This window comes from Piliocolobus tephrosceles, chromosome 7 (genome assembly GCF_002776525.5).
Source record: "Piliocolobus tephrosceles isolate RC106 chromosome 7, ASM277652v3, whole genome shotgun sequence".
Taxonomy (NCBI): domain Eukaryota; kingdom Metazoa; phylum Chordata; class Mammalia; order Primates; family Cercopithecidae; genus Piliocolobus; species Piliocolobus tephrosceles.
Genome location: NC_045440.1, coordinates 16,553,543 through 16,579,377, shown reverse-complemented (window position 1 = coordinate 16,579,377; position 25,835 = coordinate 16,553,543). Strand labels below are relative to the sequence as shown.

Genomic DNA, 25,835 nt, shown 5'->3' with positions numbered 1-25,835 from the left:
TGGGGTGTTAAAGTCTCCCATTATTATTGTTCGGGAGTCTAAGTCTCTTTGTAAGTCTCTAAGGACTTGCTTTATGAATCTGGGTGCTCCTGTATTGGGTGCATATATATTTAGGATAGTTAGCTCTTCCTGTTGAATTGATCCCTTTACCATTATGTAATGGCCTTCTTTGTCTCTTTTGATCTTTGATGGTTTAAAGTCTATTTTATCAGAGACTAGAATTGCAAACCCTGCCTTTTTTTGTTTTCCATTTGCTTGGTAGATCTTGCTCCATCCCTTTATTTTAAGCCTATGTGTGTCTCTGCACATGAGATGGGTCTCCTGAATACAGCAAACTGATGGATCTTGACTCTTTATCCAATTTGCCAGTCTGTGTCTTTTAATTGGACCATTTAGTCCATTTGTGTTTAAGGTTAATATTGTTATGTGTGAACTTGATCCTTGCATTATGATGTTAGCTGGTTATTTATTTTGATGCAGTTTCTTCCTAGCATCGATGGTTTTTACATTTTGGCATGTTTTTGCAGTGGATGGTACCAGTTGTTCCTTTCCATGTTTAGTCCTTCCTTCAGGAGCTCTTGTAGGGCAGGCCTGGTGGTGACAAAATCTCTCAGTATTTGCTTGTCTGTAAAGGATTTTATCTCTCCTTCACTTATGAAACTTAGTTTGGCTAGATATGAAATTCTGGGTTGAAAATTCTTTTCTTTAAAAATGTTGAATAGTGTCCCCCACTCTCTTCTGGCTTGTAGAGTTTCTGCTGAGAGATCTGCTGTTAGTCTGATGGGCTTCCCTTTGTGGGTAACCCGATGTTTCTCTCTGGCTGTTCTTAACATTTTTTCCTTCATTTCAACTTCGGTGAATCTGGCAAATATTTGTCTTGGAGTTGCTCTTCTCGACAAGTATCTTTGTGGCATTCTCTGTACTTCCTGAATTTGAATGTTGGCCTGTCTTACTAGGTTGGGGAAGTTCTCCTGGATGATATCCTGCAGAGTGCTTTCCAACTTCATTCTATTCTCCAGCACCAACTGTCTGACACTACACCCCAGTGAGATGAACCCGGTACGTCAGTTGGAAATGCAGAAATCAACCATCTTCTGTGTTGCTTACACTGGGAGCTGGAGTCTGGAGGTGTTCCTATTCAGCCATCTTGGCACCCCTTCCTAAAATCTATATTGTTCTTTAAATTGGAATATATATCTCTGTTTCATCATTTTCTTTGACCTTCTGTGTCAGTTTCTGTATGTTAGATGAGACAACTGCCTCTCTCACTCTAGTCAGCTATAATTTTGTGTCTACTGATTCCTCCTAGAGTTTGTCCACATGATGAGCATCCCACTATTACAGCTTCCACTTAAGACTACATTCTCAACCTCCTACCTCTCAGAGTGGAGGGAATTAGACATATGCAAGTCTCTCTAGACCACAGGAAAAAGGCAATTTTATACAGGTGCACAAGCATTTCCAGGAGCCTTATCCCCCAGGAACAATGCACAGAAGGGGCTTTAAAATGCAACTGTGTGTCACTTCCTGGAATGAGTTTATGGCACACTGTTCCAGGGCTACTTGGTGGCCTGGTTTCTAATATGCATTGGGCAGAAAGGAGACCTTGAGAAGCAGGTTGGCTCTTCCCATGCTTTCTCCCCTAACTAACCCCAGTGATAACTCCAGGTCTATTAATTCCACCTGAAAAGAGTTTGTCCACTCTTTCCACTCTTATGACTACATCCTAAACCTCCCAACTCTGGAGGTAGAAGGGACTAGGCATATACAAGTCTCTCTAGGCCACAGAAAAAGCAGTTTTATATGAGCCTGCATGCACTTCCATGGACTTCATACTGTGGGAGGAGTGTGGAGAAGGAGTGCCAAAAATGCAGCTCCACGTTTCTTCCCAGAAAGGATTAATGCCATGCATTGGGTGCTGCAACTTTTATAGCAACCATGATTAACAGAATCCTAAATATCTTCTAGCTCAAAGAACAGAAGAAGACACATGTGAGTCTCTCCAGATTATCTGACAAAGAGGTGGTTTTCAGTGGGCATCTAAGTACTTCCAGGGGCTACATCCTCTGGGTGTGGTGTAGAAAAAATACTGGAATGTGCAGCTCCCATTTTCCCTCCAGAAGGATTTTCCTGCACATTCTTTCCGTGACTATTTGACAGGCTTGCTTCTAATAAACTTGCATTGGTGAGCAAATAGTAGCCCTCCAGTAATCTGAGCCACAACTTGGCACTTCCTGAGCCTTTCTTCCAGTTTACCCCAGTAACGAATCTAGGCCTATTCATTCTCCTTGAAGGAGTTAGTTCACACACCAAGAGCCACAACTTATGTAGCTCCCACCAAAGGCACTATCTTCTTAATGACCTAGCTCTGGGAATCAGTGGGGCTTTTCATTCCTGAATGTACCTAGGCCACAAAAAACAAATAGGTGGATATGCCATAGGCTTACTTCCAGTAGGTATCTCCCTAGGACCAGAGGCTGCAGCCTGTACACCAATATAGGTACTTACCCCATATTATCTCCCTGCCTTACAGCAGAGAGAGTGGCAGATAAACATGCACACTCAGCTTCATCTTGAAAACAGAAGAACTGGAATATACATCGGACACCCTACCTTCCCAGTTACATCTAGAAGGTTTGGTTTCTACCTTACTTTTCCCAGAGTTCTAACAAGACATGCCACATCCTACTCTCCAGGGGGCCACCAAAAACAGAGACATGGGTTTGGACAAATACAAAGAATTAAGAGGCACCTTGAAATCTCTGGCCAGATCAGTTGGCGAGATTCTTCTTCACTCATTTAGATTTAATTAGAGAAAAGGTAACATTGCATAATAAGGGCAGAAGTCTTCAACCTGGAAGCAAAATTGTATATTTCTGAATCTCTCTGAACATATTTTTGCTTTTTCCATTATGTACTATATATAATCAAGAACAAAATAACTGTATTGGGTTTCACGATACTCATTGTGTAATATAATTTACTTGACTCATTTGTATACAACTGTATCATCATACTTGAGCCACATTTTTATCTGTTTCTTTGTTTGTTTTGTCTTCATTTTTGATTTTTGCCACCACATCCTCCAGTGAGGTGATCTTGGTCAGAATGTGAGAAAAGTGCATCTGCCTAGGAGCACCAGTGGTGACCTGGCATTGCAACAAGATAGCAGCAGAGCTGAACAAGCCCAATTGGGAAGAAAGATGACAAGCTTTCAAATATTGATATATGTCTTTCATTTGTCCTTCCCACTGAGACCAGATCTCATATCCACCTCTTCCTAGGATATCTACACTCACCAGTATCTCCCAGCTATTACACTGCTGCGTAAAATACTGATGCTTCAATGTAATTTATTCTCTTAATGAATATTTATCCATTCGAATGTCTGCTTTTCTCTTAAGATTATTATAGTCATCGCAAGTCAAAGAGGAAGAATAGTGTTAAGAACGAATCTGCAGTTTATAGCCCTGATACTGAAATTTACAAACAGAAATTCTGAGTTATGGATAAGTAAAGATTCAGATTTTGAATCACAAGGCACACTCTCAGATCCGGGACATCTGACATTCTATCAATATTTAATCAAGGAAGAAGCAGGCAGATGACAGTAGGACGAGAATTTCAAGTTACAGGAAAATAAAGCAAGATGGAAGGGGAACTTTCAGTAAATGCTGGTCCAGTAACCAAAATATTAATGCTGTTATTCATCCATATAACAGATAGTTTTGAAAATGTATATCTGTCAGTGAATTACATAAATATTATTTGCATTTTATCTTTGAGGAATCAGAGCCACAGATTTTATAAGTAATTCACCCTGTGTCCTCAGGATTTCAAATCAGATCTATACAATCAAGCTCATGTTCCCTCTCTTGTGGCAAAGTATGGATGGAAGTAAAAGAATGTAACTACAAGACAAGAAAGAGGATAAGAGGAAGACTATTGAGGAAAACATGCCTAGCCCCATAATATCCTAAGTTGTCTAAAGAAAAACTTTGATTCTCAATATATTAGCCAAAAATGTTTTCATATACTTTACAGATGATGAGTTTTTCCACAATATTCTTTATTCATTTACCAGTAAAAATTTACTATGAATTCAACAATAAATCAATATTAAATGTTTTCTAGCATGAATCACTCTGATTCCCAAGATAATCACATGCCATTCTTAAAATGTCTTTATTTTTATCAATTTGAAAATGTGTCCTTATGTTTCTTTAAAAGGTTATTGTTTTCCAATAAATGCTGGTATTTTATGTATGAATTTGATGTCTAGGATTTTCTTCAAAATAATGTGAGGGTAGAGAGGATATGTGATTGTACATTAGTTGATAATTAGTGAGTTGGGTGATACATACACAAGGGTTTATTTTGTTCCTTATTCTAAATAGTAAAGAATCCATCACCAGGTTTGGGCACAAGCTTTCTCCCCAAGGAAATCTTAAATATATTTTTCAGCACTTCTTCAACTTCTTCCTCAATCAGAGTTTTAAATTCGATCAGATCTGTATTGTCTTTGTAATTGAATATTCTATAGGTGAGTGTGAAGCCCACCAAACAGCGAACCCCTTTTGGGGTCTGCAAGGAACAAAATGATGTGGTTGTAAATGCAGATGTTGGAGACTTTGCAGGTATGTATTTATAGACTCAAAATCTTCAATTTTTCGAGGTTCAAGCGTAAAAGAGTACAATTTTTGGTGTGTCTTCTTTGGCAGGAGATCAGAATTAAGAAATTCTTCATTTGGAATATACTGCTCTCTTCTGATTTGGTCCAGGTACCAGATTCCTTCCTCTTCTGTCAAGCGGAAAATGCAAGGCATCTGAGGCTGATCCTTCCCAGAAATTAATTCCAGAGGCTGCCACATCTGGGAGGGGCCTCCAAACCCAGCATCAGCCATGTAGTTCCTGCCATCAATGGTTACCTGCAGGAGAAGGTGAACCATGTGTGTGCTGTATTTGTTAGCTGCAGGGATATAAACATACCCTCCTAACATTGTGGTCTGAAAACGGATTGTGGTCAGAGCCCAGTACAGAAGTTGATTGACCTGGAGACACCACCCACCCCGGTTTCTTCTTACAATGTGATCAAAAATAGTCTCTAAGCCCAACTCCATTGCTTCCCCACAATGCATGTTAAGGTTCTCAAAGGGAACAGCTCGGATCTGGTGCTCAAGAATGTCAGTTAATGTTTCCAAGTCCAGTTTGTTCCTAGAGTTCTTATAGCCAATTCTTTCAAAATATGCTTCAATGTCCATGATCCCCTAAGCAAGAAAAACAAAAAGTAAGAACATATCACTACTTTAGCACTTGGATTTCCTTGAGTGGCTAATTATAGGTATAATGTATTTAAAATACATAAAAACACAATGGTTGTAAGTACCTGTCATAATAATTCTTTTGTTAGTATTTTTATTGCATGAATTCCTTTTACATGCATAACTTCACTTAATAGTATCAGTACCCTGTAAGGAAAGTATTATTGTATCTTCTGTCTTTCAAGCATGAGGAGTTGGAAATCCAGATTAAATGAGGAGCCAAATGGTAAACAACTTGTTTGTGGTTTTCTTGGTGATGAGTAAAAAAGAGATTCCAATTGGTATCAATTATAATAAGTTTATAAACAGTTTCTGATATAAGCAGGAGAATTATACAATAGAGGACATGGTATTCATGGTACATGACCCACTTGATTTCCCATTTAGCTGTACCTAACACGAAGCTTCTCACTCAAAAAATTATATTGGTTAACTCATTCATTCACTGATTCACTCAAGAAACAGTTTACAGAATACTCTTGATGTGTTTCCTATTGATTTAGCGCTTGCTTGCCCTCAAAAATCTTATATTTTAGTGGGAGTTGAGGTGACACAAATAATAAACTGAATAAATGAATAAAACATGCAGTCTGTTAGATTGTGGTAAGTGCCTGGTGAAAACAATAAAAGGGGTTAGTGGGTGCACAGGGAGAGCACTGACTTCCAATAGGGTGGTTAAAGAAAGGCTCACTAAGACTTTAAGGATGCTAGAGAATAAGTTCTGTGGATATGTGTGAGGAGGATTGTTCCATGCAGTGGAAGAGAAAGTGCCAGGGTCCTTAGCTGGAACCTGTCTTGAGTGTTCAAGAAACATCCAGGAAGCCAGGGTGAATGGAGTATAGTCAGTGAGAAGGAGACTGAATTGAGATGAGATCTGACAAGTAACAGTGGCCTTGGAGCCAATGCTTACATTTTGGTTTTTATTCTAAACGAGATGAGAAATCAAAATGAGATAGGATGAGAAAAGGGTTATAAGGGGAACAATGTTTGTCTAATCAAAGTGATCTGTCTAGCTACTGTGTGGACAATAGGCTGCCCATATTGAACTCTACGGGCAGTCACATGAACTATGTAGGACCAATGCAAACACAACAGCTCTAGGACCAAAGCTTGGCTGATGGATGGCATATGACCTAAGTAGCTCAATGAAACTCTATTGAGGCATTTTTGCTGAAATCTAAGCACAAATATTCTGCTTCAAAGATAGAAGCTGGGAGGATATCAACCCAAAGTTACTGGGGAGAACCCACTGAAGAACAACACTAACAAAGAATTTACTAGTAACCTGAGCAGGGAAATATGTGACTCTTAGTAATAGCACAGAAGTTTCATGGTTTTGCTGAAGACTTTAAATATACGTTGTAGCTCAGAAGACAGTGCCCCAAGGTAAAAGCTTCAGAAGTCAGTTTTTCTTTGGCCTTCTCCTGGCCTCCTATCTCTCAGTCCCATTATTCCTCAACACTGGCCATACACACTAGAATCTCCTTCCCCAAGGCAGAACCTAGAAATCAGAACTCCTTTTTCTCAAAACCAGCCATAAAGCCTAAAAATACTACTCTAATTTGCCCTCTCCCTTTCTGTGTGTGAATTAGCCGTAAAGAAATTATCCAACCTACCTTGTTGGATCATAGATCATAAGATCCCTATACCCAGAAAGAAGGAGTACATGCTCAGAGAGGTCAAGAGGAATCTAGAGAGACAGGCCTTGCTGGGTTTCCCCAGTCTATTAGCATTAGGTTATGCCTTTGGTTCAATCATTTTTATATGTGCCCATACTTTGTTGCACCTAAGCATAAAAAGGACAATTTCCCTATGTGTTTGGGTCTTTATTCTGAAGACTCCAGAATACACACTCCAACAAATCTGCATGCCTTCTCTTCAACTGATCTATCTTTTGTGAGCTGATTTTTCCGTAATCCTTCAGAAGGTTTCTGGCCCTCACTCATAGGAAGAAAAGCCAACAGCACAGAATTAAGTTATAATGGAAGAAAATATTGCTTTTTTGAAGCTTTAAGATGAAACACTTCAGCATCAGGCTATAGCAACAGATTTAGACCTGAAGAAAAAAAGTTGCCAGAGCCAGCAAAAAGTTGAAAGAGAGAGTTAACATCCCAGCTGTTCTCAAATGAAGAAAAGGCTGAAAGCAGCAGGATACACCAGAAGTTGACTTCTGAGATATCAGTCTGAGAAGTTTCAAAAAGAAAAAAATAGCATTAAACATTAAAATTTCTTGGAATTTAATGAAGAGCAATTCAATACTTTAAGAAACCCTTATAGTTCTAACCAATGTTTTGGTTTTGTATTGTAGTTTTTTGGTCAAAGCTCAGTTTCCAGAAAGACGACTATAAATAATTCAATTTTCATTAAAGCCAACATAACCACAGACAAAATTTCTTTTATGAATTTGATTATACACATGCCACTTACAACACGACTGGACTTTATGTTGTATCCTAAATTTCATTCTTTCTTAGATAACCAGTCATCTTCAGAAAAAAAATTTACTATATAAAATTATTTTTCATACAAAATAATTCTCTTTTCTTTTTAATCTCTCTTATCACAAGTGCATCTTTATATCTATAACTTTCTTTATATCTCGCTCCCCTACTTACTGGTTCCTTTTTACTTTGTTGCATAAATAACCTTTGAATTAGACAAAAATTATTTTCTTTTAATGAGAATACATTATTTGTCTTATATTTTCTTTTTTCATCAAAAACATGTCTTTGACAGACTTTATATACAGAATTATATATTACGTGGAAGTTTTATTTTTAGTAACCTTAAACCTAGGAAACACAAAATCCTACACTGCATATCAGGTATCAGCACTTTAATAGATGAAATCACTCTACAATGTTTAAGCATGTTTCTCCATATCTCTGCTTAATTGGAAATGAGCCAAACTATTAATGAGTACCTATTCTTTAATCCAAAATAAGTTTAAGATTTTAAATTATATAAAAGTTAACCAACAAGCATTTATCCCTCCCATTTATATTTATTCAGTTTATTCATTGTTAGCAGTTTACCTAGATTACTTTGAGAACTCAGACATTAGACAAAACTAGTCACATTTAAAGTTATTTCCTTGCTAACCATTTTATAGCCTGTGAAAATCAGGTGTTCACCCAAGTATAAACCTTAATGTTAAACATATTTGTTTTTCCAGATAGCTCAGGATTTAGCTGTTTTTATGAAACCAATAATATTAAGCTAATCTTATCTATTAAAAAAATTACAAGTTGGGCGCAGTGGCTCATGCCTGTCATCTCAACACTTTGGGAGGCCGAGGTGGGCAGATCACGAGGTCAGGAGTTCGAGACCAGCCTGACCAACATGGTGAAACCCCGTCTCTACTAAAAATACAAAAATTAGCCAGGTGTGGTGGTGCGCAGCTGTAATCCCAGCTACTTAGGAGGCTGAGGCAGGAGAATCACTTGAACTCTGGAGGCAGAGGTTGCAGTGAGCCAAGATTACGCCACTGCACCCCAGCCTGGGTGACAGAGTGAGACACCATCTCAAAAAAAAAAAAAAAAAAAAAAAAGGTTTTTAGATTTTAAAGATTGTTTTAAGTTAAATATATGGACAAAACTAAATATTTATGAAAACTTGTTCTTGTAAAAGGAATTCTATATGTAAGCCAGCTGGCTAAAATTTGAAAGGAATTATTTAATTTTTGTATAAATTAAACCTTAAAATAAAAATCACACTAATGCAGGGCCAGAATCTAGGCCCTTATGTCAAAATATCAGGGTTTTGTTAGAGTACTAATCAGCTCTTTTATAGAAAACTATAAAATGTCGTAAAAGATTTATAAAAATCTTCCTTTGTGTTACAACTAATTAAAATTAAATAGATTTGTTTGTAAGATTTTATTAATGTTAACTTTAGCATTAATAATAAGCTATGCAATGGTAAAATTTAGATTTCTCTTGAATACGATTTTCTTTTAATATTAAGAGATAGTGAAAGATTTTTGCTTACCTTTTGAGAAAAAAAAAAAAAAAAAAAGAGGGGTTGAGGAAGAGAGACAAATTTAGTTGGCCTCATGCTGTCTTTATTAGGTCTTATTGTTTGTGAAAGTGAGTTTTCTCTCAGAGTGAAGGTTTTTACTTTTTGAAGTCTTTGAGTTATCACTTTGCTTAAATGAATGACTTATTTTACAATGACCTGTTTGGTGACTGTAATTTGTTTTTCCACCACTATATTGTCTCTACTTAAATAACTTTAACCAAAATCTCTCCAAAGCGATTACCTTGGGTTTTAATATGTGAAACTTGTTTTAAGTTTCAAAGTGGGGACTGAAGAAAATCAAACTTTCCAAAATCCAATTCTAAATTCAGTCTTGTTGATCTCATTATCTTTTTCGGTATTAAGTCCCCTGCAGCCAAAAACAGACACATTTGGTGTATTTGGCATGTTAAAATCATATAGGAAACATTTTCAAATATGAAATGGTGTTCAACTTTATTACAGCTACATTTATATTAACCCTATTACTAGTATGTTTTTCAAAATTATGTGATATTCTTATCATTCTGATGTCTTCATATATGTTATTAATATTTATAATTATTATGTTAAATTGTTATATGCCACAGAAATAACCAAATTTCCTTCTCAAGTGTGTCCTTGATCATGGCTGTCCTAAGACTTCGGTCATTCACAGTTGTTCTCCTTTGATCCTTTTAAAAAGGTGGTTTGCAATTAGCTTAGGACTCTAAGGGGTGCTATTGAATGAAGCTTTATGATAACTTTGGAGACTGTGCCACTGGTATAGAGAAAAAAAAAAAAACTCCCAGGACTCTGATGGAGAACTAATATGTTCATGAGGATTGCTGACCCAATATCTAACAGAATAGGAGTTAACTGCATGGACAGAACTAATAGAAGACTGAAATAATCTTTTTATGGGTTTTGTTGAAACATTGCTACTTTTGTTTGTTTTTCAGAGTCAAGAAAATTTTTTTCTTTTTAGATATTTACAGCTTTTAATATTTGTGTAAAGTATACTCTTGTGAGCAAAATATGAAGTATATTTCCTTCTATCTGCCTGATTTCTCTGAAATTTGGAAGCTCTTAGTGATTATTGCTAATTTATGGGAATATAATTATTTGCATAAATTCAATTAGAATCTGTTTTCTTTTTTAACAGGACACAAGTGGAGACAAAAGTCAAGGATTTGACTGGAATGGCATATTTTTAAGAAACTGACATTGACTTTATAAAACTGATAATAGGCCTGTGGATAAAACTGGCCTCACACCTGTCTATGCAGTTCCATTACAGGGTCCTTCACAGGTTTCTGGCCTGTAATGGGTAAAAGAAGGTCACATTCTGACAGGCCCAGGAACCCCAAATTATTTTGGAACCTTGAGAGAGAATTCACTCAATTCATATAGGTATCTCGTAGAAACAGATAAATCCTTAGTTGGGCTCAGGATGCTTTTAAGAGGTCTAATCTGAGATTCTTTACAAAAAAGAATGTTCCAGCAAAGCCATTTTTAAAAAAGGAGCCTATACAGTGAATATCTATTCTTGCTGCACTTGATGCAAATAATCAGATCAAGTAGAGTAACAAAACCTATTTTGCAAATAAATCAGTTCTACTATGTCTTTGAAGAATTGGAAAAGAATTGGAATTGAAGAATTGGAAGCAGAAAAATTATATTTCAAAAACTATAGTATATCTGTTATTATCTTCTGGCCTTGTCCATTGTTTTTTCAGTTTTTATTATTTTTTACAGTTTAGACCAAATCCTGAATTTTTTCCTGGCTGTAAGTCTCCAAAGTAACATTTTCAATGTTTTCTCCCATTTTTCTTACTTGAATTCACTAGAAATTAAAACTGGGGTTTTCTTAAAGTCTTGCAAACTGAAGGTATCTGGAGAAAATAACAGTAACTTATAAACAACCTTCATGTATACCTGCTGATGCAAGGTCTTCTCAGAAAGTTCACTTGAACATCTGGTTTGAACTTCCAGAAAAATCTGGAAGATTGCCACTGCAACATGAAGATGCCTCAGAGATTCTAGAAAAGCTAGTCTATAGATAGACTACTCCAGATATTAACCTTTATTATTTTTTTCTGTTTCTATAGAAATGCCTTCTACTAGAAATCTGATTGCTACATTATGTCTAGAGGCCTAAACCATTTGCAGTGCCACCTCCTGGAATGGGACATAGCTATTTAACTGAAATGATCTCACCTCAAAACCAAGAGACTGCCTAAAGAAGATATGGAATGATATATTTAGATTTGCTCATTTATATTTATCCTGAATTTGTTTTTCCACTGCTGTGACTGTCTCTATCTAAATACCTCTAACCCAAATCTCTCCAAAGCTATTACCTTGGCTTTTAGTATGTGAAACTTGTTTTAAATTTCAAAGTGGTGACTGAAGAAAATCAAAATATTTTACCCTCAAATATATTTCTTTGACATATTTACAAATGGTTGCCACTGGCCAACAAGCAGAAGTAGCATTGCAAAACTGTCTTAACTGAGGAAAATTTGCGTCTGTGGACAATGTCCATTAATGCAGCCACGCCCCCTCCCCTTTCTAAGCCTTTCCCAGGATCCAGAGAGATTGAGAGTCTGACACCTTAAAAGATCTGGATAGAAACATTTGCCATCTATTGTTTATGAGAAAAGGTTCGTCTACATAACAAGGGCACCTTTGCTAGCCAAGTTTCTTCCTTCCTCTCTCTCTTAACCTGTGTTGCCACTAAAACTAATTTACCTGTTTCTGGCCATGCTTTGAGTCTCCACTCTTTACTGTGGCCTCACAATACTACCTGAGTTTCTGTAACTTATTGGGAAGTTGGGTCTTCATTCTCATGTTTCCTGAGTATGGTGGTTAATATTGAGTGTCAACTTGATTGGACTGAATGATGCAAAGTATTGTTCCTGGGTGTGTCTGTGAGGGTGTTGCCAAAGGAAATTAACATTTGAGTCAGTGGACTGGGAAAAGGAGACCCACCCTCATTCTGGGTGGGCACAATCTAATCAGCTGCCAGCACAGCCAGAATGAAAGCAGGCAGAAGAATGTGGAAAGACTAGACTGGCTTAGTCTTCCAGCCTACATCTTTCTCCTGTGCTGGATGGTTCTTGCCCTTGAACATCAAACTCCAAGTTCTTCAGCTTTTTGACTCCTGGACCTTTGACAACAGACTGAAGGCTGCACTGTCGGTTTCCCTACTTTTGAGGTTTTGGGACTCGAACTGGCTTCCTTGCTCCTCAGCTTGCAGATGGCTTACTGTGGGACTTCACCTTGTGATCATGTGACTCACTACTTAATAAACTCCTCTTTATATATACATCAATCCTATTAGTTCTGGCCCTCTAAAGGGCCCTGGCTAATAGACCATGTACATACATGAAATAAATTTGTATTCCCTTTCCCCTATTAATCAATCTGTCACATGTGAGTGACTTTTAGTGAAGCTTTAGGGGGCCTACAGCCTATGGCCCCCACATAAGGTATACATTGGCTCTGCCTGAAAATCTGATACATCTTGAAGTGGGAGACTTTATAGGACAAAGGTGGATTCAAAGATTTTCTGATTGGCAATTGGTTGAAAGAGTTAAGCTCTGTCTAAAGACTTGCAATCAGTATGTGGCAGGACAAGCCATAGACAAAACCCCTCAGATGCAGAGTTAAAGAAGGAAGGGCTTTATTCAGTTGGGAGCTTTGGCAAGACTCACGTCTCCAACAACCGAGCTCCCTGAGTGAGCAATTCCTGTCCCTTTTAACAGCTCACAACTCTAAGGGGGTCCGTGTGAGAGAGTCATGAGCAATTGAGCAAGCAGGGGTAAGTGACTGGGGGCTGCATGCACCAGTAATTAGAACAGAACAGAACAGGGCAGGGATTTTCACAGTGCTTTTCTATAATCTGTAATCTATAGATAACATAACCAATTAGGTCAGGGATTAATCTTTAACTACCAGGCCCAGGGTGTGGCGCCAGGCTGTCTGCTTGTGGATTTCATTTCTGCCTTTTATTCTTTCTTTGGAGGCAGAAATTGGGCAAAAGACAATATGAGGGGTAGTCTCCTCCTTTAAGTATAATGAAATGCTTCAGTTAAAGGGGGTTGTGGGAACCATGGTCATGTTATATAGATGAAACCTCCAGCCAGCAGCCTTAGAGAAAACAGATGGTAAATATCTCTTTTCAAATTTTTAAGGTGGCAGACTCTCATTTAATCTCTCCTCAATCAGAGCAGAGCCAGAAACAGGTAAATTTCCCCCACAAAAAATGATTTTGCAAGATCATTTCAATATATGTCAAAGAAATATAATTTGAGGATTAAATATATTGATTTCCTTCAGAGTCTGCTATTGTCATGTGATGCCAAACCAGAGTCCTATTGGAATTTGGTATCTTACTCCCACAAAGAGTCCATTTTGCCAGTCTTATGATCATTATTTCAATGTTAATGCTGGTCAGTTGTGCCTGAACTCCAAAAGGGAGTGTGTACAATGAGGTGTGTCTAACCTCCCTTTCCATTATGGCCAGGAATTTCGTTTTCCAGGTTTCTCTGGGTTCGCCTAGGACAAGAGGGGATCCGTTCAGTCAGTAGGGGGACTTGATTTTATTTTTGATTTATACTCCAATTTCAAAGTACACTGCAAATTACTTTCAAAGTTCTACTTACTTTGGCCAGCAACCAGGAACTAGGCTGAATGCAATCCTCTTGCTTCCAAGGTCTGTAATAAAGTACTCTCCCTTCCAAAATCTGCAAGGGAAGTGATCTCACTGGAATTCCGTATGACCTTGACCGCAGAGTCTAGTTAGGATCACCTCAGGGATCTCTGGGAAATGTAGTTGCAGGGCCTCAGGTTGCCTCTGTGAATCTCTTATGCAAATCTTTTCATTAAAAATGGTGTGGATAATTATATTATCTGATGACACCCATGCCACAGGCGAGGAGAGCTGTTCCCTTCTATTTCACCTAGTTCTTGCTCTCTGGAAGTCTGATGCCAGACTTCCCATGTGTGATATGGAAGGTGAGAGCTTGAAACAGGTCAAGGGGAAAAGCAGAACCAGTAATTTAGAAGAGGCAGAAGAGGAAGATGAAAGGTTTTAGTCACTCTCTCCGATTATGGCACTCTTTCTTCATCAATTCCTATAAGGCCTCTCTTTTTCTTCTGCCTCTTTTCATATCTCATCCTCACTCTCATTCACTTCTTTATCCAAAGGTACCACACACAATGCGTCTGAAATAACTCGATGCATGTGGTATAAGTGTCACATGTATCATATGGCTTTGTTTCGGCTTTTTAATTTACATTAATACTAATGTAAACTTTTATTTACATTAATATAAAATATTAACATTGTATATAATGTTTTTTGACACATAACAGTTGTATATATTTATTTGGTAGTGTGTGATGCTCTGATTCATGCATACATTGTGTAAAGATCAAATCCTGGTAATTAGCATATCTGTCACCTCAAACATTTATCATCGCTTTGTCATGAGAACATTCAAAATCCTTCCTTTTTTTCTAGCTTCCATACCCTTTTCTCTCCAGTCTCCAGTAACAACTCTTAACTTTCTACTACTATAACTATTCTACTCTTAACTTCTATGAGATCAATTATTTTATATTCCACATGAGTTAGATCTGTAGTTTTCATGATATAATTGTTGCCTTCAGCACCTACTGTTCTACTACATACCTCTGGTGTCCTGCCACATGAAGTTGGGACTCTCTGTGGGAAGGCTTTCTTTTGGCCTGTGCTTGGGCAGATGAACTGCAAATTAATGCACCTGGGACCACCACTCAGCCTAGAAGATGGGAATTGGAGAGTAAATATCCTTGTTTTCTACATGCTAAGGTGGGATTACTCTTAGGCATGTACAAAACTGCCTCCTGGTATTGTCTACTGGGATTATGCTCCCTTTCTTCACAGGCAACCTGCCAACAATGCACCTTTTTATTGGTTGTCAAGGTGTACTGGGTTCACTGTTCTACTCTCGCACTGGTGATTCCTTAAATCATCTCCTAAATCAAAATAAGCCATCAGAATACAAATCTTTGTCTTGGGGCCTGGTTTTAGAGAAACCCAACCTAAGTCTTTTTAACTTACCAGTTCCACTTGTGAAGGACATTTGATTGCCTCCTCCTCCTGGTTATTATAAACACTGATGTGATGAATACCTTTCTAGACATCCCCTATAGATTAGCAGAGAATCACTGGGATATATGTATTAGGAAAGGGATCTGTGGAGGGGCAGATCATAGATGTACTTTATTTTTCTTTTGGCACTGCCAGATTTCTTTCCTTTTGTGTAGAAGAATTCCTACTTTCCTCATATCCTGATTGACACTTGGTGTTAGTCACCTTCAAATGTTTGACAGTTTTAGTATCTAAGATGATAGCTCAGGGTTCTTTTCATTTTCACTTCTCTGATTCCCAGTGAATATGGGTGAATAGGTTCTTCACATACCTATTGACCTTTCACATTTCCATTTGTGAGTTAAATGGCAAGGTTTTAAGAAAGAACTCCTTCTGCCAAATTAGTCAGGACACACAGGTGAAGAGAGATGGATTAAAATTCAGATCTTACTAGAAAACCTTTGGCCAAGGTGGGGATGAGACAGGGGCAGAGGAAGTAATTCCAGCATGTAGGACTGTGATCTGGACCATTTTTGACACAGTATGGGAGAGGAATCTTCAATGGATTATGGTCATTTTTCTCCTTGATTGTTGAAAACTTGATGCCTGGAATTAAAATGTTACCATCCAGATTGGCACATGTATAATTCTGGGATTGCCTCTAATTATTGTCATTGTGACTGAAATTCTTGAAGATGTCCAGCAAGAACTGTCATGGGAAACTATGAAATGAGGAGACTTGTGACTAAGGGAGAGTAAGACCAGAGTCAAGAATCCTGGTGTCCAAGGGCAGAAACACCTGACGCTGGGGGTTTGAGATGTCAGAGAGCTTGACAATACCCTACAGCCTCCCACATGGTGGTCATCAAGACTCAAGCCAAAATTTGACTTCATCAAAGTTTTGCATGTGGAAGAAGAGCAGAATTGGGGAACACCTGAGCTGTCACTAAGCACTTCCTCACCATACAAGTAAGAGACACAGAGATGGGCTGGATAACAACAGTGACACCATAAAGAAAAGCTCCTTCTTCACTGTGACTTATACAAGTAGAAAGCATGTTGTTTGTGTCTTCAAAGAAAAGCATTAGAGTTAGTTATGTCTAGTTTAAAGATTCTAACAAGTGCTAACTCAATTCTGTGTCAAGATTCTAAAGTTTGATAATTGACTGTTTTCTTGCTAATAACAACAACAAAACTTACATTTTTGCAGAGAAAGAAAGAAATGTTCATCCTTTCCTGATCTTCTCTGAAGAAGGGCTCTGTATCCAAGCTAATTTTGTTTTGTTTTGTTTCTTGCTTATTATCTATTTTAACAAAAGTTTAGCATAACTTCTGGTTTTCACTTTAAGAAGTAAAGTTTGGGATTATCCCTCCCATCTTCTCATCAATGAGAAAACTAAACAAACTGAAAATAAATCTTCTGAGATCCGTGACAGAATTGAAGTCACAGAGCAAAGTGCTGTCCTGAAAACAGACAGATAAAGACAGATAATCGCAATTTATTCTCAATTCTAGGAACTAAAGCCCAGGTTTAGAAGACCACAGATGAAGCCAATATTTTTAGGAACATACAAACATGTAATAATTCATGAATTGTTAAGGCTCAGTGCAGACAAGCTTGAGAGTTTAAAGTTCTTGGGTGCTCAGTCTCATGCAGTCTTTAAACTTTTGTGTTTTACGTCCAGGATCCCCACCAAGTTCTCACTGTGAATGCTGGAGAATAGTCTCTTCATGCTCCTAGCAGAAGGCGGAGAAAAATAACCATTGTGATGTAAGTCCAGAACATTCTGGTCCTCCCTCCCTCAAGGGAAATTACAAGGGCTTAACTGAAGTGAGGTAAGAGAAACATTCAGCTCCAACCCCTCTAGCATTCCTGTTTCACCTAAGCGGAAGGGACGGGGAACGGATGCTGAGAAGCACTTTCGAAGGTCATATCCCAGGGCAAATGCTCACTAGAAGATAGCGACCTCTTCAAAGGACTATAGAATATTTCTCTTTCCCCCATACGTTAAAAACACTGCGAGCGCAGAAGGCCCGGGGCCAGAACAATGGTAAGGAGCTGAGGCCAAACGCTTTGGAGAAAAGGCGACGAGAGAAGGAGCGGGACCGGAAGAAGAAGCGAAGGAACTGCGGCAAAAGGGAATGCAGAAAAGGCCAAGGTCGAGAGGGCGAGGGCCAGGGCGGCGACCAAGCCCACCCTCGAGGTGGCCTGCAAGGAGCTGCAAGAGCTGTCCGGGCTGGTAGTCCACAAGATGGAAGTGAGTGACCACGAGTCGGCCAGCAAGGCGCAAAGAGCAGGAAGAGGCAGGAGGTGAAAGGGAGCCTTGCGCAGCCCAAAGGGAGGAAGTCCGGACGCTGCTGAATTCCGGGGGCGAGACCAGCGGAAGGCGCGAGAGCTGGAGGTCAACGTGAAGCGGAAGCGGAGAGACCTGCCGCACCAGGCCGACGGCGCGACAATCCGGAACGCCCAGCGTCTCCCATAGAAGCTTGAGGCGCAAGAAGAAGTGCTGGAGCGGTCGCGGCGGCGCCAGTAGGGGCAGCGCTGGGCTGACAAGGTGAAGAAGCGGCGGCGCCAGAACCTGCGCAGGAAGAAGGCGGCCAGCGTCCCCTGCTCTCTACACGGGGCCCGCAAGATCCCGTCTAGGATCCGGAGCGCGCCGGCCTAGTGGGGGCGCCTGAGGGCTCCTCCCTTCCCCCACCTCAGGCCCAGCGTGTCCCTGGCCTGGGCCTTTCCCACCTGGGACTGCCGTCTCTGTCCTGGGAGTCTCCAGGAGCCCCTCCGAGTCCTTGTGTGATGCTGGCTCCTCCCGCAACCTCTGGGGAACTCGGCTTCTCCATGTGAAAGGGACACAGTCTTGTTCACCTGAGTTGTGAGGCCTCAGATCAGGCATGCAGAAAAGAATGTTTCAGCGTCGTCCTTGAACGCAGGGCGCAGATCCTTCAGACCCCAGGGAAAGGGTGAACCAGATCCAGCCCTCCAGTCTTCTCGGTGAGGCCTGAGAGCTTCCCAGAGGTTTGCAGACTCAGGGAAGAGGAACGTTGGTAGGGGTGGGTGGGAGGAGTTTGTGGTGAGAAAGTCACAGGCCTTCCTCCCCTGCCCGTGTTCACAGGGGCCACAGGACAGGAAGAGAATGTATTTTGCCGATTATCCGCATTAGTCCAAAACTCACTGGAAGGGAGAAAACCCCAGGGGTGCATGGGCACCTGGCACTCGGGAGAACCTGGAGCCCATCCAGGCACCGTGTGTCCGAGACAGAACACCATGGCCTTCTCTACTGTCTTGGCTTCTGCCTGTTTGAGTCTCTTTCTTTTCTCTTCCTTAGTAGCCTGGGGAAGCCTTTTACAGCTCAGAATTCAAAGGGTGGAAGGGAGCTGTACCTTTCCAGATCATGGATGTGAGTTGGGCCACATGGCCACCTCTGAACCAGTTGCTGGCTCCAGTTGTGGGGCAGTGACTGACATGCCTCGCTACCCTCCTGGAGTTAGGGAGGAAAAGTTTCCTGGCAGAGGGTGGAGCTGGGTGGGGGTAGAGGGAGCTTTGCTGTTACCTAATGAGAGGGGTAGGGGTGAGGACAGATAGCGGATGTCAGATGGCTTCTGTCCCAGGTGAGTGCTTTGCTACAGAAGTGGTCCACTGTGGCTGGTGTTTTCTAAGTGTCTTGGAGTGAGGAAATCACACTTACTGAGCAGTTGTTCAGACATGAGGCCCCTCACTCCCTAAATAATAAAATGGGTAATTTTCCCATGGTACACAATTTAAAACAGACTTCTAATTGATAATGTAGCATGCTAGATGTTCTCAGAAGCCTCTCTGGTGTGGCTGAACTGAAAATGCTTGATAGATTCGTTATCTTTTTAACGAATGACTGGGTTCGTGGGAAGTGAAGAGATGACTGGGCTGAGATTTTCCCAGCTTGGTGAAAGAGAACAGTCTTGAGATTTGGGAAACCTGTGGCAGCCATGAAGATGCACGTCTTTATCTTTTTTGAGAAATAACTGGCCGTTCAGCTGGATGGAGTGTAGACTGTTGACAGTCCAGACCATTGCCTTCTGCATCTGCCTCAGCCATTGAACTAAAAACATGCACAGCGTGGGTGGCCTCCAGCCAGTGACTGAGCACTCCTTTAATAGGCAGACTGCCCCAGGGTTCCCTGTGAGTTATTTGAGACTGTCCATTCTGCATCATGTTGTGAGGCTCTCCTGGTTCCATTCTGCTTCCTGCCCTTGTCTTGCACAGGTGTTAGCCCTTAGTAGCCCTTTTACACTCCTCACTTAGTCTCTGAATCTGTTTGCTGGAGGAATGAAAGTGACACAGCTTCCAACAACTTCCAAGTAAGTTGTTGGAAACAACACACACCCTGAGGTATCTACACGTCACTGCAGAACATAAAAGCAGGATCCAACAATCTTACAGTCCTTAGCCAGAGAAGAAAAACAGGTGCCCTGAGAAGGAAGACAGTTTGACAGCTGATTTCTCAACAGCAACAATGAAAGCTGGAAAAACGAGACCTGCTGAGGAAACGAGAAGTCTAGAATTCACTACCCCTGTAAATATTTTTCACTTTGAGTGTCAATTGTTAATTATTTTTGCTTGCTGAAAAAAATCCCTTCATGTCATCCTGTCTCTTAAGAAAATGAAACTTAAGAAGGAAGATGATTTTACAAAGAAATGGTAAGCACAGACAAGGAGGATGTTTTGAATCTAAACATGCCCATTGCATGAAACTGGTCTTCATTTTGGTAGGCAGCATCCGTCAGTGGCTATTTAAATTAAATAAACTTGGCCGGGCGTAGTGGCTCATGCCTGTAATCTCAACACTTTGGGAGGCCAAGGCAGGGAGATCAAGTTGAAGTCGGGAGTTTGAGACCAGCCTGGCAAACGTGGTGAAACTCATCTCCACTAAATGTGCAAAATACAGCCGGCCACCTGTAATCACAGCTACTGGGGGGGCTGAGGCAGGAGAATCACAAACCTGGGAGGCAGAGGTTGCAGTGAGCCAAGATCATACCACTGCACTCCAGCCACAGCAAGAGAGCAAATAAATTATTTATCAATAAATTGAATTAATTAAATTGAGTATTCAGTTCCGGGGTTGTATTAGCCACATTTTAAATGCTCAGTGGCCCTAGTGATTAACACACTGGATAGCACAGATACAGAACATTTATATATCAAAGAAGGTTATTGGTCAATGGTGGTGTAAAACATTTTGTAATTTGTAGGCTTACAAATCAAGGTATATCTAGAATATTGGACAATTTGATACGTAAGTTATGGAAGTGGCTGGAATTGAATTCTCAGGTTTTTTATATGTAAGGAGTAAAAATCAGAATTAAATATGCATATTCTAAGATAATCACCAAAAGAGAGAAATGGTATAAACTAAAAGGGAAACACATGGAATGAGGTGGAAAGATCTCAATCCTGCAGGAGGGCAGAGAGAAAGAATAAAACCTAGGAACTAAGTGAGGTGAATGGAAGATACAAACTATGATGGAAGAATTAAATCCACATCTATAGGCAATCAACATGAACACAAATTGATTAAACTCAGATGAATTTTGGAGGCATGTGAATAATAATCAACCTGTACATAAAAGTGTTTTGACTCTCCAAAGAGACAAGGATTGTAATGACTGCACCCCCAAAATTATAAAAACGAATCACCCTGAGGTTATAAAATCTTTCTGCAGCTTCCAAATAAGTCATAAACTCCAATATCACCACCTGCAGCTGGATGATTAGATATCATTTGAGAGATTCCCTCTGTTAAAAGGAGGTCTTGCTCTTTTCTGGTTAGTGCCGCGTGAGAAGCCATGAGCAGCGGAGTCTCTGGCGACACTGTACCAGGCAGTGCAGAAAGTCCTGCACAGGAAGCAGCACAAGCGTCGGAAGTTTTTGGAGACAGTGGAGTTGCAGATCAGCTTGAAGAACTGTGACCCCCAGAAGGACAAATGCTTCTCAGGCTTAAGTCCACTCCCCACCCCAAGTTCTCGCTGTGTTCCCTGGGGGACTAGCAGCACTGTGATGAGGCCAAGGCCATAGGTATCCCTCACATGAACATCAAGATGATGAAAAAACTCAATGAGAGAATAAACTGGTCAAAAAGCTGGCCAAGAAGTATGATGCATTTTTGGCTTCAGAGTCTCTGATCAAGCAGATCCCATGAGTCCTTGGCCCAAGCCTAAATAAAGCAGGAGAGTTCCCTTCTCTGCTCACACACAACGAAAACATGGTGGCCAAAGGGGATCAGGCCAAGCCCACAATCAAGTTCCATATGAAGAAAGTGTTATAGCTGGCTGTTGCTGTTGGCCGTGTGAAGATGACAGACAATGAGTTTGTGTAAAACATTCACCTGGCTGTCAACTTCCTAGTGTCATTGCTCAAGAAAAACTGGAAGAATGTCTGGGCCTTATATATCAAAAGCACTGTGGGCAAGCCCCAGCACCTATATTAAGGCACATTAGAATGAACTCTAATGCTACCAGAAAAAAAAAAAAAAAGATCTTTATCAAATCCCGTAACTAATCTTGCACTGTTAAATTACGAGGCTTTGACCCCTGCGTACACCTGTCTCATCTAAAAGGGGGCACTTGACTTCTATTGAATCTTAAATGTCAACCCTGATATCTGGCACTAAATTCAAGTTAACCAAAGCCTCATCTTCAGACCTGGAAGAAGATGACCGTCAAATTAAACTGCTTTCGTATGACACTGGGCCAGTTAAATCGTAACTATTGATTTAGTAATTTTTCCTTCATCTGAATTAATATACTTTGTTTTATGCCTTAATGCTAGATAATTTTGAATTGTCCAAATACCTATGAGTGTCTTTTTCCTTTCATTGTCAGAGCTAGGCAGCATTTATGTCCTTTTTGTTTAAAACATTGGTAATTCTATGCATGGCTTACAAAATTGGGTAAAACAACAAAAGTTACCTTTCTCCTCTCTATCTGATATCTCTGAAACTTAAAAACCATTCAGAATCCACTGAGCCTGATCTATGTTCATTGCTAATGCTCCACTGCTAAAACTGTGTAAGCACCTTCCCTCGAGGCCCAGCCATTATCACAGAATAGATGGGAATGTGAGAATGTAAGGGCCAAGTTTGAGGGATAAAAATTATCGATGCTGCTGCTTGGTTGGTGAAAGAAAAATTAATTAAGTTAGATCCTCCAAACCAAAGGCACACAGATGCCTAAATAGCTGGCAAAATAAGGGACTTTGCTTCCTGGGTCATTGTATGACCCCTTTTTAGCCATCCCAACCATAAAGAATTTCCTACTTTTCACAAAATTAAAAGACAATTACTAGGATGATATCAAGATACCTTGTTACAAAGCCTCCTAGGTATACTGCCCCGAGTTATGAGATTTATGCAGATAGATACATACAATTTCTTTAATCAGCCACCTTAGAACAAATTACTAAAAAGGCTGCAAAAAGCATTGTGGCACAACAGAAGTCTCAAAACTTAGCTTAAATGGTTTTAACAGAATGCTTATGTTTTGTATAGCTAGTTGCTATAAGTATGTAACTAAAACCATGACAGTAGCTCAATGATAAAATTGATAGATAAGTCAATTTTGTTACCTTGCCTTTTGACTTTTGGTTCTTGACTGTTATTTTACAACCCTCAGCATAATTCTGTAATTCTTTGCATTAGCCACACCAAAGTAGCCATTTCCTGAACTCCATTTTTTCTTATGTATATGTCTCAGTGCAGTGAATTCTATAGCCTCAGCACATTGTATTGTAGGTTCATTTAACAAAAATGTATTATCTCTGTATACTTTTATCAAGCAGATGCTAGGTACATGGTTAGTATCCAGTAAGTGCTGATTAACTGAATGCATTCACAACCTAGTCAGAGATTAAGTGAGGCAAACAAATAAATAACACACCGTGACAGACCCTGAAATGGCCTGGCATACTAGGTATAATTGGAACGCAAATGAAGAAGCCATTATTTGTGTCTGGGTGACCTGAAGAAAGGTTTCACAGAAAAGGTGCGTTTTAACAGATATATAAAAATGAATTCAAATTTGTTTATGCTTTTCTAGGCCTATGTTGCCTTTCTTGGGGGCATGAAAAGCACAAATTAGGATCGGGAATAAACATGAGCTGGGGTGACCACAGAGAGGGATGGAAGCGCTTCAGACCAGGGGTGTCTTCCAGGAGAGTGATGGGGGTAAAAATGTAAAAGTAGGTTAGGGCTTGAATTGATTACCCTTTTCAGATATCTTGGCCTGTAGAAATCCTGAGAGCTCAAATGTCACCCCCTATGATGTGTTTTCAGAAGTGTCAGTCAGAATTAATCCTGTTTCCTCTTTGCCAGGATACAAATCCTAAATGTGCATTAAAACAAGCAGTAAAAGAAACATGTTTTGAGGTCAACATTAGTTGTTTTCATATCAGTTTCCTCCCTGAAGGAGAAGTCAAGACTGTGTCTGTCTCATTTCTCACAGTGCCTAACTGAGGAGCTTGGCATATGTTTCCTTGGTATTGAACAAATGCAGGGATTGGCTTTTCATTGCAAGGGAGTGAGATTCAGTTGGAGTTGTTTTGCTGCTCCTCAGACTCACCAGGTGAACAGCCTCCCCCGTCATGGCAGCTAAGCCCATCACTCCATTCCTGTCCAACCATTTTCATCCATGTCCCTGTCTCCTGGAAGCTTACAGTTCCTGCACCAGAGACTGAAGCAGAGCAATCCTAATGGCTCAGTTTGACCTTTTTCCTGACTTCCTCAGTATTTGTTTATGCTGCAATCTGCAGTCTTCAGCCTGCCAGCCTGCCACACTGGTGTCTGCCACTTGACCAAACCCTCCGTTCCTGCCCTTTGAAATTTTGGGTTCATCATATTTAACAGTCACCCTGGCAGCTGCTCCTCCCATAGGAGGTCAACACTCCCAGAGGAAGCTGACTTTGTTCACTACTCTGGGGCTGGGCTGCTAGAGGCTGGTCACCACAGAATGCAGGGACAGCCCTCATTGGCTGTTCTTTCCTAGTCTTTGCTTCTCCCATCCCTCAGGGCTAGCCAGCCACACCCAGCATGGTGGTGTGGCCTGGAGTATCAGTTCAGTTTGTTTAATCTTTAACTCGTTTGCAGACAGATCTAATATGGTTTATCTCAGTGTCCCCACCCAAATCTCATGTTGAATTGTAATCCCCATAATCCCCACGTGCTGAGGGAGAGACCCCCTGGGAGGTGATTGGATCATGGGGTGGTTCCCCCACACTGTTCTCATGATAGTGAGTGAGTTCTCCCGAGATCTGATGGTTTCATAAGTGTTTAGCAGTTCCTCCTTCATGCTGTCTCTCTTTCCTGCCACCATGTGAAAAAGGTACTTGCTTCTCTTTTGCCTTCTGCCATAACTGTAGCTTTCCTGAGGCCTCCCTAGCCACTCAGAACTGTGAGTCAATTAAACCTCTTCCCTTTATAAATTACCCAGTCTTGGGTATTTCTTTATAGCAGTGTGAAAATGGACTAATACAGAATTCCTTTCATGGTGATGGACTAGACTAGGTGAAAGGGCAGGAAGAGTGACAATGTCCCCACCCATCGGTAGTGAGTGTGTGACTTGAGGATGCTTGGGTGTAAAGGGCTCTTTCTTAATTTGCAAAATGAGGGTGTTGGCACCAAGTATGTCTACAGTTTCCTTTTTTATGATTCTATGAATACAACAAAGAGAGCATGTACTAGGGAAACAATGAGAAAATTCATTGTTAGGTTATCCCGTTAAAAGGTTGAATTCAGTGAAGCTATTGCTTTATAACTGGTGCTTTTCAAATCCATTGTTATTTCTGGTTCCCTTCCCCAAACTAATTTCCACCCCCTTCCTCTGACACCCACCCCCCGCCATCACTAAAGGCATATGCCCACTTCTTCCTTCATCTGCAGGGCTGACTAGCTGGGTGGGAACAGCAGGAGGCAGGGAATGGCACAGGGAGGTTGAATCTCTCTCCCAGGGCCAGTGCTGTTCATGTTCATTTCCACCTTACACTAGGTGGCTACCACCAATTCAGGAGGCTGCTTGATGTGGGTGTGGAATGGGGTAAAGTTGACCCCAGTAGCATAGCTATATGTAGGTTCCCTTCCAACAGTAAAGTATATATTTATACCTCATGCCGTCATTCAATAATAAGTTTTGAACACTACTTTTGTCCGGCACTGTGCTAACAGAGCTTGGAACAATTCATTGATCCAGCAAATATTTACTGCATGCCTCCTGGATAAATGAAAAATGAGGCAAAGTCCCTGCCTACTGTGAACCTAGTTTAAACCTCCATGAGAAGGAGGGAAACTCCCGTCATCCTTACAATTTGCCCAAATTTCTATTCATTCTTGAGTCATACGTGGACCTGCATATCTTTA

General features: G+C 40.4%; 1 protein-coding gene and 1 pseudogene across 1 annotated transcript; one reads left to right on the top strand and one right to left on the bottom strand.

Annotated features, from left to right (window-relative positions):
• Positions 1 to 4,059: 4,059 nt before the first annotated feature.
• On the bottom strand, positions 4,060 to 14,045 carry NAT2 (N-acetyltransferase 2). The gene is given in 3 exon segments (XM_023216889.1): positions 4,060 to 4,631; positions 4,634 to 5,267; positions 13,988 to 14,045. Coding segments are annotated over 2 exon segments (870 nt in total). The 5' UTR covers positions 5,262 to 5,267; positions 13,988 to 14,045; the 3' UTR covers positions 4,060 to 4,389.
• Positions 14,046 to 18,868: 4,823 nt separating this feature from the next.
• LOC111545632 lies at positions 18,869 to 21,917 on the top strand (annotated as a pseudogene).
• The last annotated feature ends 3,918 nt before the right edge of the window (positions 21,918 to 25,835 follow it).